The 13121-nt window shown below is 42.7% G+C and overlaps 1 protein-coding gene across 1 annotated transcript in view; it reads right to left on the reverse strand.

The window, feature by feature from the left end:
- Window positions 1-6128: 6128 nt before the first annotated feature.
- Window positions 6129-13121, reverse strand: part of LOC104278555 — a gene marked incomplete at its 5' end in the record, with an annotated part of 114269 nt that continues 107276 nt past the window's right edge. Inside the window, one exon of the mRNA XM_009875567.1 lies at window positions 6129-6511. Within this exon, the coding sequence (XP_009873869.1) occupies window positions 6313-6511 (199 nt within the window). The remainder of the gene's footprint in view (window positions 6512-13121) is intronic.

Raw genomic sequence — 13121 nt, forward strand, 5'->3', positions numbered from 1 at the left:
TCTTTATTATGTGATATTGCTAAAACTGTGGTCTTACGGCAGATGTGTTCCAATCCAATAAAAATATGCTTATTTTTCTGCGTACTCCCTGAACTAAGAATAAAATGCCTTAAGGGACTCTATATTTAGTAGATTTTCTGAATTAAACCCCCCTACAATTAAAATCATAATCTTTGGTGGTCCCACAAAATATTTTGTAGATGACGTTCATATATAATGTAATGTAATCTTGTTTTTTGATGGATTGTCTGCCTTTGCTAAATTTCCTCTCTGGCTAATTAATATTTCTGCCTGTCATTGATTTTTCAGATCCACCCAGCTTTCATTTGTTATTTTCTTTCACTGATTATTTTAATAGCGTGCCTTAATGTAGCATATGTTTTGATTCCTGCTCCAGTTTTACCCTAGCCATTATTAACAATCTAAAGCTCCTCCTTTATATGACAATGCTAATGTTTGTAGCCGCGCTTAATTAGCCTCATCTTAGTAGGGAAGCACCACTGAGTTCCCCTTTTGCTAGCAGATAAAAGCTGACCATAATTTTGTGATCCAGATTTGGGGCACAACCATCTGCAGTGTTATTTTAGAGTGTAAATAGGTAGATTGTTTCCCACTTAAACGGTTAAACAGTGCTACCACAGTGGACTGTTATCTGCAGGCTAATCGTAATTACATTCATGTGTCTTCAGACTGTTAATTGCAGGAAGATGCTTTATTTCTCTTGAATGCTGGAACAAGTGCAGTGCAAGTCTGGAGTAATAAAGAGGGAGCAGAAAGCATTAAATCACAGGTGGGAAGGAAAGAAACAGAAAAAAAATTCCGATAGGCTAAGAGGTTGTTTAGGTGGCAAAGGGAAATAAAAGGTAGGAAGAAAAAAGACACATTAAACCTTGCTGTTGTATCCAGGTGAATCAGCCCAGAGTGCAAGAGCGTCAGCAGAGCTCATCACACTGAAGAATGTGAGGACAGTCAGAGCAGCAACTCGGCCAGAGTGGGACTTGCATGCTGGAGATGTCCCGTGATGAGGTGGAGCCTGTGCGCGGGACGGCTCTGCCTCTCGTGTGCCTGCGAGTGAGGTGGGGTGGCAAGGGGATCGAGGTTTCCCCATCATTAGTGTATCCCTGCATGGCACACAGCCTGTGGGTCTGAGAGCCAGGCAGGAACACAGCATTAACCCACACTGATTGTGCCGGCTGTGAAACGTCCAGACAGCAAGGATGTCTGTATTTTTCAGACAATGCATGTAACACACAGTGGCAGACATTTGTTTGACTGAGCAAGCAGATGTAATAAAGTTTCACAGAATCATAGAATCGTATCAGCTGGAAAAGTCCTGGAAGATCATCAAGTCCAGCCTTTGTCCCAGCCCTATCAACCTACTAAAATATGTCCCCCAATGCAACATCCACCCGTCTCTTAAACACCTCCAGGGACAGTGACTCAACCACCTCCCTGGGCAGCCTGTTCCAATGGCTGACAACGCTTTCAGTACAGAAATTCTTCCTAATATCTAACCTGAACTTCCCCTGGTGCAATTTAAACTGATTTCCCCTCATCCCATCACTCTCCACGAGGGAGAACAGACCAGCCTCAGCCTCTATATAACTTCCCTTCAATTGGTACAACCTCCCTTTCAGTGGGTATTATTCCTGAATCAAGAAGGCATATGGCAATCGGACCTTTATTTGTATTAAAAGCTATATGCCAAAGGGCTTTGGTACACTTAAAAATTTTGATCAAGAAGATGGTGGGAGACTAAAAAAGAATGAATTGAGAGACAGAAATTCTACGTCCATGTAGGCAGAGGTGTTGGGGTGAGAAACACCACTTCAGGCAGGCTTCAGGTGAAGTGTGAGGTGTGACAAATTTAACTCTTCTCTTGTGCTCAGAGGAACACGTCATTGCCGTTGTGCTGGATCCTTTCTCTAATGATGACCAGACCAGATGTTTTGGTTTTAAAAAAAACTACAGACAATTAAGTTGCTGTGCTAGGCACTGGCAGCACCAGCTTTCAGTAATTCCCCATCTTTGTATGGATGTGATGGGAGTGGAAAGCAAAAGCACGAACTTATTATGACTCTTGCCACATGCATCTTGGATAAAGCACTCTTGGCTGCCAGACAAATGCAGACCTCGATCCTGCAGAAGCTGATTAGTTTTATATACACAAATAGTCCAACTGTGGCATAAAGTGTGCAGAATTTTATTGGAAGATGCCCCGAGAAGGGAAGTGGGAGTGAAGCAAGCTGGAAGAATGACTAATAGGACGTAGAGGGGAGTTAAGCACAGGGTAGCAGAAGTTCATCCACTTGGCTGATCCATCAGGTGGGTGGGTTACAGCTGGAACATCACATCAGATAAAATAACAGGAAGAGACGAGTGATGGCAACCACAGGGAAGAAGACCACCAGGAAGACTGAAAAGGGGAAGGATCCTACAATGCCACCAAGCAGGGTGAGAAAGTAGAGGATACGTAACGTGATTAATGCAATTACTCACATCTCTGACTCAGGGATGAATGGGTATTACTATTCAATGCTTTTTTGGTGATTATTATATTTTGGTTATTTTACAAGTAACCGAGTCTAAAAGGAACATGCCATGAGGCCATTGGGAAATTAGAAGTTCCCAGGCCAAAACAGATTAGGTGGAGAGTTTGCAAATGAACGAGCACAAAGCATCTGTAAACCTAAACATCTGAGGAATTAATACCTGAACACTCACCTCAGGTGAAAGAGGCATGGTTGCAAAGATGTATCAACGGACACGCACCACAATCTTTAAATCTTACTGTTAACAGCCAAGGAGATCATGCACGACAAAATGAAGAGAAGAAATCAGATAAATCCAGCCCAACTCACCAGTGATGACCTTGAGGGGGGTCTAAGTCTCAATACAGAGTTTGCTGAGCTTCTAAATTTGTGCCACTGCCTCTGCAGCTCTGAGAACTTGCTCTGTTTAACCGAACGGCTGCATTATGGAAACTCTGTAAGCTTAGATGCAAACTGTGATCTTGCCTAAAAAGAGGAGAAGGTGGACCCCTGACAAGTGTGTCTCAGGTTGGGCAAACAAAACCCATTTCAGCCTGGCCAGCGCTGTTCCCAAGTGCACACCTTAGCCCTTAGCTCAGCACAGTGAGTCCTAGGCTAGGAATAGGGACCTCACCTTTCGGAGAGCCTTGTAAGACGTGTCCCTCTGCTGAGTGGCCACCCCTGGAGCCCCTAACAACAAATGCACTTCTTCTCCAGCACACGCCTGTGGTCCTGGGACCAAAAAAGACTACTTGCATGCAAAACTTTTACAAATTTGGTCACTGTGACCAAACTTTATTACCCATTTTATGGAACTGTGACAAAAGTCTAGGAATCAAACAACATGGGGATCACAGAGGCTATTATGTTTATTGTGCTGAACAGACTGTGATAATCCATTAAAGGAACATTTTCAACAAGCAAGCGATTTGAAGTACAATCATAGACAGCAACTCTACACGAAGAACAAAGCAAAAAGTTAGAAGACACTCAAAAGAAAAAGTAAACTGTAGTTAAACATCGTGAAGCTTTTTTTTTTTCCTGCAAACACACCTCTCTTGCAGAAATGGTAGAAGAGTTAAATGTCCAGTTTTAGTTAGCAGTGACCAATGACAGCAAAGAACAGTCGTATAAAATTTATCTCCCACAAAAATAAACTATATATATAAAAAATTTTATGATGTTCTCACTGATTCACTGGCCAAATGCAATTTTTCAGTCTGAAAAAATGAGGTATAGTAGGCCCTAAGAGGTAGTAATGTGTTTTGATTGTACTACAATATATAGAAAAGATAGATTCAGTTCATCAGAGTGGTAAGTCTCTCGGAGGTTGAAGTGTGACACACATCCAGCGATTATTTCTGTGTCATCCACTGAATACTGTGATTTCAAAAAAACAATGAAAAAAACCTAATGAACTCAGCCCCCTAAAGGGACTTGCTAAGGCTTTATTCGATGCCCTTTGAAGTCAGCAGAATTCCTTCTACCGCCTCAAGTGACACTGGATTTGGCCTGCTGGAGCTACTGTATAGCTAGGATTATTTCCCTTCCACTCAATATTAACGTGTCTAGTTGTAATACTCTGATCGGCTCTTTCTCAGCGATTTCCGTCACCTAACCCTCTGTGGGCTTTCAAGGAGGTCCGCAGTTCTTGACACTGCCTCTTGGAAGAAGCCAGCATGTAGTTATCTTGAACTGCATTTGGCTCGGTACTAAAGCCATACCAACAGACACCTTCCTGAGAAACTACCCCTGGCCCAGTTATTAATACAATGGTACAAAGTACTGACTAGGAAAGAGAGGGAGAAGAGAAGTAAAACAGAAATGGAGGAAACCAAATACGAGGGGAGAGAGAAAGAAAGAACAACAAAAGTGAGAGAGAGAATAAAAAAAACTCTACATAAGAAGCATTTAAAATAAATCTGGCTGAAACATATTACAAAATCACATTTGTGTAAAATACACGAAAATACTTGTCAAGTATTTTCTTACAATCTACTAATTATTTTTTTAAAAACACATATTTGTGATTGCATTATGCAAAAGCTGAGCTTGTTGCTTCCCACCTACAAAGCTTCAAGTTTCTTTGAAGGTTTTTTTTTGTTCATTTTTTTTTTAATATGAAAGTAATTTAAAATGTGTTCATTTTCCACAAGTTATTTTACAAAAATAGTTTTGAATCAGGGATTAGTTGCAGTCCTAACTGTTTCAAACGTTTCAGAACTAATGCTGAAAGTAAGAAGTTCATTCCATTTAAAGTCTGGAGGTAGGTCTTTGTCAATCAATTAGTCTATTTCTTTAAACAATTCATTTGAGGTACAAACTTGGACAGTAATATTTAAACATTACAGCTAAATTTTTTTCTATGTCATGTAGTGTCATTGAAGAAAATTATCCTCACAAACCTATCAGCATTTCAGTACAAAAATATATTCAAGTTAACAGTACATTACACAGAAATCTAGCAGAGAATAGGGTTAAGTATATTTAAAAAAAAAAAAAAAGAGAAAGAAAAATACATAGTCATGCCAAAACACAATAAAGATATTGCTTCCTTAACTGCAATTAAGTGTTGAAGTAGAAATAAGGGGAAAATGCAGATACTCATGATTATCTACCCAGTAAAAGTTTCCTGCATTGAATGTGTATAGCAGCATGTATTTATCAGTCTGTTGAGTCATTTGTAAAAATCAGAGGTAGTATTGAATAGTGGGGTAATATTGCATCTGGTGCTAAAAGTGCTGCTTTGAATGAAAAGATGGAGAAATGCCACTGGCACAGGGGTGCTCAGTGAACCATCCTATGTCAAGATACATTGCTTAAAGTAATGCACGAGCTTAGCTGAGGTACATGAGGTTCTTATATCATGACTAACAAGTAAGGAGGAGAGTTTAGATTCTTTTTGAAATACTGGTATGGGGGAAGTGGAATTAGTTGAAACTAAGTAAAATATCTCATTTTTTTTGTTGTTCAGATAGATTGTGATTAATTTTGAGGTACCTTTCTGTATGTTTCAAAACACTTTTCCTGATAAAGACGTAGTAATTAATGGCATAAGACTGTTTGATGTCAGTCATTTTCTGTTTCCATAGAAAACGCCTGGCTCTACAGTAAGCCAACTCGCTCTGGATTCCTATTGTACAGAAGATGAGGGCTGTTCATTTTGTTTTCTACTTCTGCTGATATGTTTACTACTTCTGCTGATATGTTTGTATCTCTAACTATACAACGTATCTTTGTCTTTCTTCCCTTTTGCAAAATGAAAGTAACTTTTTCGTGTTGATTTCTTTCTTCTGATTACCAGCTGAATGAAATGAAAGATCATCTTTCTTTTTTTTTTCCTGAAGTAACAGTAAGTCTTCAAATAAAAAAAACCAAACTCAAGTACAAGTCTACAAGAAGGTTACAAAAAAAAAAAAGAGTAGTATCTATCCCTTATCTTTGGTGTTCTAAAACAGGGAGTTCACTAAGTAGGGAGTGGGTTGCTGGAAGTGTTGCAAGGCTCTGGTGTCACACACCCAACCTTTCCTATTTCAATGCCCATTATAATGACTATGTTACAAGTTTCTTGTTTATATGCAGTGCAGTGAATGACAGAAACCTGATTCGGAGCTCTTCTTGACCCATTCACCCTTACTTAGCAGCTCAAACAAACTATTAGTAGGTTAAGAAAAAAGAAAACAGTAATTAAAAGTTGCATCGTTAATCTGTGTCCCCTTTGTGTTACAGCAGTTTTTCACTAAACCTGGGACTGTGAAGGGATTACAAAGAAGATGATTAGTCAAATCCTTTTTAAGGTTATGAGATCTTTTTTTTCTCCCCCAGGCAAAAGTGGAAAGACCATGGCAATAGAAAATAAGTGGTCAAGGCAGTGTCTTCTCCCTTCAAAAGACCCAACTGCTGATGAGGTAGAAATTGCATGGTGTGGTCTCCTAGTCTTCCTCTGCAGACTCTTGTGAGGACGTTTCTTCAGTCTCTTCCTAGAATACACAAACAGAAAAAGTAAATACTGTGGCGACCATGTGTCTTGGGCTGCCACCTCAATCTTCTCTCAGATGACAATTACCTCCTCAGGTAACAAAATCATAGAATCACAGAATTGTCAGAGTTGGAAGGGACCTTAAAGATCATCTAGTTCCAAACCCCCTGCCATCAGCAGGGACAGCCCCCACTAGATCAGGCTGCCCAGAGCCCCATCCAGCCTGGCCTTAAAAACTTCCAGGGATGGGGCTTCCACCACCTCTCTGGGCAACCTGTGCCAGTGTCTCACCACCCTCATGGGGAAGAACTTCTTCCTAACGTCCAATCTGAACCGATCCATCTCTAGCTTTAATCCATTCCTTCTAGTCCTATCACTACCTGATATCCTAAAAAGTCCCTCCCCAGCTTTCTGCTGCTGTGACATCTCAAGAAGCCACCTTGAGGAGGAGTGGAAGGTCTTCTGCTCACTGATCCCCCTACTTTGCCTTGCCACGCACCCAGGGGCTGCCATGAAAAAGTAATGCTCTGCCATGGGCCTCTGACAGTCAACAGACACAGGAAGTTAGAAAACAGAAAGCATTTTGAGCAGGCACCCAACAGTAAGTGGGTGCTCTAGGAAGCCTTCTCTGCCTCGTCGGCTGTCCTCCTCCACCCTAGTGCTGCTTTCATGTTTGCCTTCAGCAGGCCTGATGCTCTTACGCTGCTTATTTAACAAATGTGCAGTACCTTTCAGGACACGGGTGGTAAACTGAGGGCAATAAACATTTCTGATAAAAGGAGCTGTCAGTGAAAAGTTGTTTTTTTATCAAACGCTGCACATCATCGCCTAAGACAGCACGTGAAAAAGATCTAGGAAGAAGAGGAATTTATCCCTTTCAGCCAACTGAGATCTTTTAAGAATGACCAGCTTAAAACAGCTTATAACAGTCTTCATACTTTAATAGATTTGATTTTCCACATGGCTTCATTTTGTCTGGGTGGCTAACTGACACAATTTATAACTCTCTTCCTTTCCCAGGCCACTACAGTACACCATTCAGCAAAGCATGCCTTAAAGCTTGCCTGCGTTATATGACCAAACTTCCATTCATTAGTGTTTGAAACACCTCAGCTGTGAAGGGCTCCTAAATGCTACCATGTGTGACACCGCTGTGGAGGAGCGGCATCAAGGAAAAACACTAGGCTTTAATCATAGGCCACTGCTCACTGCAATCCCCTTTCAAAAGGTTTCAACCTCCCCCCGCCACCTCCCTGCAAGAAAAAGCTGAAACAAAAAGCTGTAAATCCAGGGAATAAACAGAAGTATAAATGAATGGATGACAGCTTAAAAAATATAACCATAGCAGCATCAAGCCATGAGATTTCACACTGGTTTTGTTTAGTCTGCTTTGGGTTATGTGGGAAATGTGAAAAGCATGAAGCAAATGCTCCCCCTCTCCCCTCATGTCCCCACCCCCGGCTAAAGACTGGGTCTCAGATACTAAAGCCAGCAGGTTTGTACTTCTTGACTAGGAAACAGGCCATGACCTTGGGGAACTCTCTTGAGTACCAGGCACAAAGAAAGATGTAGCATGATCAAAGCCATGGACAGAGGAAAGAGAGCAAAGCCAAGTGCCAGGTGCTCTCCGACCTTGATTTTTCAATTAATATTTAAGGTCCAGAAGACACTGATCTATCATGGGAATTAACAATTTTTTTCCTCATGAGAACTCGTGTCCACTTGTAGAAGGCTTATATGCACAGTGCTGCTACAAAACTGATCCTTGACTCACAAAATGATTAAGCGAATTTCACTCTGTCCCTGGCAGCACTGGGGGACATGAGCTCGCACTCCATCAAATCCCATTAACGTGTAATGCATTTTATCTTCCCCACTGAACAGGACTGGGACTGTTACAACATTTCGGTCAGGAAGAAAAATGTCATCTAGAGGTGCAAAGTATGTTGTTTTGAGCCTTGGTAATTCAGAACTTGGCTTGATTGTGGCAAACACCAGCTTTGCCTCCAAGCCAAGTACTTCAGTTAAAAATTACAACTGCAGGTTCTGTACTCTTACCGTAACATGGGCAGGCACATTCTGGTATTTGACCATGATCACGTGCTTAATTCCTTACAGCACCCTGGTCACCCCTGAGCCCCTCATCATCAGCTCCCAGAAGCCAGCAGTGCTCGAGCAGGCACGGAGCGGCAGCTCTTTTTGTTTTATGCTTGGCTTGTCAGGAGACTACTGAAACCTGATAGACTCATTTTCCATGAAGGTAGACTTCCCATCACAGCATAAGACAGACAGGGGAGAGACAAACTACATGGAGGGACATACTTCAGAGCCCAGCCAGAGGGGCCACAGAGAACTGTTTTTAGCTAAAGAGTTGCCCACTCTAGTGATTTTTACTGTGTATCATCTCACAAAACTTTTTTTTTTATTGCCTTATAGCCCCTGCTGCAGTGACCAAGAAAATTAATTTCTTCCTTCATGTGTGTATATATATATATATGTTCATGTAATGAAGTATGAGTTTCTCTCATCTGCGTATGTACATGCAAATGTGCGTACCAATAGTGCCTGGAAAGATGAGAAACCAAAAATCAAGCTACCCCTTCTGTCCTCAATATTTAAATAATAAAATAATTATTAAAAAATAATTGAGGCTGGCAAAGGGATCAGATTGTTTCGGAGCAGAAGAAAACTTTACTTCATTCAGTTCATTCCTTGCAAAAGCCTAAGATAGCTCAGTCACAGATGGGTGGTTTTAAGCCAACCTATCATGTAAGTCCCTTGTCAAGACACAGATGGGAGAGTTGATTGCTGCTCTGAAGTGCTTACAATTCAAACAAAGGGATAATACAAATCAGATATATATGCATGGAGGGACCCAAAGGAAGAAGCGAGCAGAGGTTCTGAAAGAGAAAATGCAGATGTGTAAGACAGGAACAGAGAGGGATTTTTTTTTGCACTTGTGAAAAACCGGTTGCAATCTGGAGGTTGTGCAGTTGTGATCCTCAACCCACCCTCTGCCTCTACAGCACTTACACGCACACACATTTCTCCCCAAAAGGTGGAGGGGGCAGGTGTTTTGAAAACTGTGCACCCCTTAGAAGTTGCCAAGCTGCTCTGCGCTGTGCCATTTTAACTGGAGATTCACTGAAGCGCATGGCTTGGCACGTCAGGACACCGGGCACCTCAGTGGAAGGATATCGTACTCCCCAGCACCCTTCAGGCACTTACAGGTCCTCACAGACCCACCAAGGTTGATGCCATTAGCGACGTATAACAAGATCAGCCCCTCAGTAAAAAGACAGAGGAGGAACTGGGGCTGGAGTTAAATACTTTGTAAGGCCAGATGTGCTTCTGATCAAGGTGAAGAGAAGAGCAAAAATCGAGAAGGAAAGCACAGTCATTAGCAGTCATTAGAACTCCAAGTCACTCAGTCACAGTGTCATAACTGTGCAGAGCATAAATTCGGTAACACCACAGGAAGCACTCAGACAAGAAGCAAAGGCTTCAGGTTACCAGGTCACCTTAATTCAGGTTATTCTCACAACATTCACTGTAGTTGTGCACTCACAGTAGTTGTGGAGACAAAGTGGTGACGTGGTAATTGAGCGTAAATGTTTGTCGACCCAGTTTTGCCTTGAACAGCTACTCCCCTAGTTATTTGTTTTCTGCTACAGCAAGCTAGCGAGATTCTGGGCTAGCAGGCTACAGAGAAACCTGAGAAATCATCAAACTAACCAGGTCAGATCTGTCTCACAGGGAAGCCACAGCGATGCGGAGCTCCGGGTGACCAGGATAAGCACCTGAAGAGCAGGGTAAATACTCACATGCACAGCTCAGGCTTTACTCCCTGCTGCTAAGACAATATCCCAGGTGAGTTCCCAAGCATCTGCGTGCTCCCCATACACTTACTCTGAGGGGCTGACTGACATAGGGATGTGATGCAGAAGCAGATTTGCTTGGCATGTCCTGCCCTGTCATGCCTTGCATGGGTATTTTAATCCTGAATTGCTACGGGTTATAGTATGATGCTGCAAGACAAACTGCAAGCCAGCACCTTGAGCTGTTTCCACCCTTAACTGCCATAACTGCTCTGCCAAGCAGGGAATGATGAGGAGCTGCTGTCTCACCCAAAAAAATAGAAGCAAGAAGGCTTTCTCCGAAGCTCCAAATATTGAACAGGTCTTTTCTTGAAGAGTATCACTGACAGGCAGCTGGCAGATGTGGACACTGGACTGAGACCCTTGCCTCTCACTGAATCTGAGCCCCAGCAGTGGCTCACAGCAGGTATCTGCCCTAAGAGGGCAACTCCGTGGGGGCCTGGCACCACTGTTGTTAGCCCTGATGTAACAGTGGCGAAGACTACAAGAAGGACCAGAAGACCGGACAGCAGGCTTCAGTTAAAGTGCTGCCTGCAGCCAGCACACCTTTATGGGCTTGGCCAACACACGACATCCTTGGTGGGATCTGGTTGCCTGAACCTATCATCCCAGTGCTGTTTTAGATGCTCTGGATATCTCATCTGGTATCCAGCAACCAGGCCAGAAGGATGCTGGTCTCCTGTGTCATGCCTGCCTGCTCTGTGTGGATTTCTGGGACACCTAAAAAGGGACATGGAACAGCAGTCTCGAGATGCATGGACCCACTAGCCCTCTCCAGTGCCATAATACCACATCTCTGGTTTGGAGGGTTCTCCACTGTGGAAAAACAAACTGGTGTATACTGAAGTAATATGTGAAGTGATAAGCACTAGCACACGCACTTTGTTGCTACAGCTGAGAGGTGTCAACATCCAGAATAGGGTTGTGCAACAAATGACCATATTCAAACTATTGTGACTTTTAGAGTCACCCTGTGTTCCTAAGATACTTCTTTCCCATGACATCCTGCATGAGTGAAATGTAGCTCTACCTGCTGCCCAAGACCTCCATTTGGTGACCACATCTGGATGGTGCAGGTTATTTTTTTGGCAGTACAAGCAGCCAGCAGCATCCTAGCGTACTAAAGAACAGACAGGCTTAGTGTGGTCTTTCTATGTTCTCTGCGTTCCTTTTTTTTGGTGCCCCACCAAGTGGTCACAACAAAACCCAAAGATGAGACAACTGTTGGTGCTTTGTGAGAGGAGTATTCCCCCCACCTGCAGAAGGGCAACTGTTCAGCATTTTTGTAAAAAATGTTTTTGCTGTTCTAACACCCCGGGACAAAGTTCCTTTACACCTACTTGAAGAAACTCAGTGGCAATTCAGCTGGCAATTCGGTTTTTCCACTTTCTGCTCATGAATTTCTTAACTGTGGATTAAAAAACCTAGACCAGATTTTGTGAGGTGAACTGCAGGATCACAGTAACGCTACATATGGAGCCCTGAATTTGTCAGAGCTTTTATTTTATAACAGAGTATTAGCTATTGGCACAGATTTTACTGGCTGCTTTCTAAGCCCAAGAGGGTATGCTTGAATAGATATGTCAAAAAGAATTGCTGACAAGAGCAACTTGCAAACTGTGGACCATTGTCTGCTGTTAACTTGTTTGAAATCCCCTGGCATGCAAGCTAATATTTTCAGAGGAGTCCCTGAAACCAGTGGCTCCTATTGCAGACGCAGCAGCATGGGCTGTGCCCAGCTGAGCCACAGTGCCATCCCATCTGCTCCACAACCAACACACCAAACTGCTTTAGACACTGTTACAGCGCTAATAGACAGAGTAGGTTTGCTCTGTGTGAAGCTTAGGGTGGGATCTGCTATTTCACTCTCTGCAAAGTGCACTGGGGAGCTCAGTGACAGCTGTCACTCAGCAATAATGCAAACTTTAATTCCCATAAGCTGGATTCAGAGCTCAAACTGTTCCAAGTATTTACTTCACACAATAAAAGAATTTATTAGGGCAGAAGAGATCACTATGACCATATACAGAAAGGCCACACAACTACTATTCTCACTGCTGGATTAAAGCATGTTTTTAAGAATAGCACCTATGGAATTATTTCAGTACAGAAACTCCATATCCAAACACATAAAACCAGCCCACAGCAAGGAATTTCTATGCACTGTCACTGCTAGCATGCAAGAAGAGGCACAACTTCTCTAGTGTGATGGCTAAAAGCACAGCTAAAAATTCTGTCTACAGAGTGTACTGAGACCCCCTCTCCCATCACCGTTTCTGCATCCACTAAACATGGGACAGCCCTGGGGGAAGTGAGGAGGCAGGTCCTCCCAAGGAAGAAAAACTTTTGGTACTTAAATGACATTAAGGTTAAATAGAGAGATGGCAGCTGATGGGGCACTTTTGGATTGAGACTTAAGGACTGAAAACAAACATTCTTGCTTTAAACGTGTATGTTCCTATGGACTTAGCCTCTAACAGCCCACCTTATCACATAAGGATGTTGACCTTCAATAGACTACAGACTTGGCCACAGTGTGAGTCCATTACTGGGATACCAGCAAGCAGCCTTTCTGAGCTGCCGCTTAACTTTTCCAGTGACCAAGTGCATACTGGTGGGCATGTGCAGAGCTGCCTAATGCTCTTGGAAGCAGTCTAAGGGCTGGCAAATGTCTTAAAGATCACTTTGACTTGGAGATCATAGAATCATAGAACGGCCTAGGCTGGAAGGGAC

This window comes from Apaloderma vittatum, unplaced genomic scaffold, assembly GCF_000703405.1.
Source record: "Apaloderma vittatum isolate BGI_N311 unplaced genomic scaffold, ASM70340v1 scaffold10938, whole genome shotgun sequence".
Classification (NCBI taxonomy): Eukaryota; Metazoa; Chordata; class Aves; order Trogoniformes; family Trogonidae; genus Apaloderma; species Apaloderma vittatum.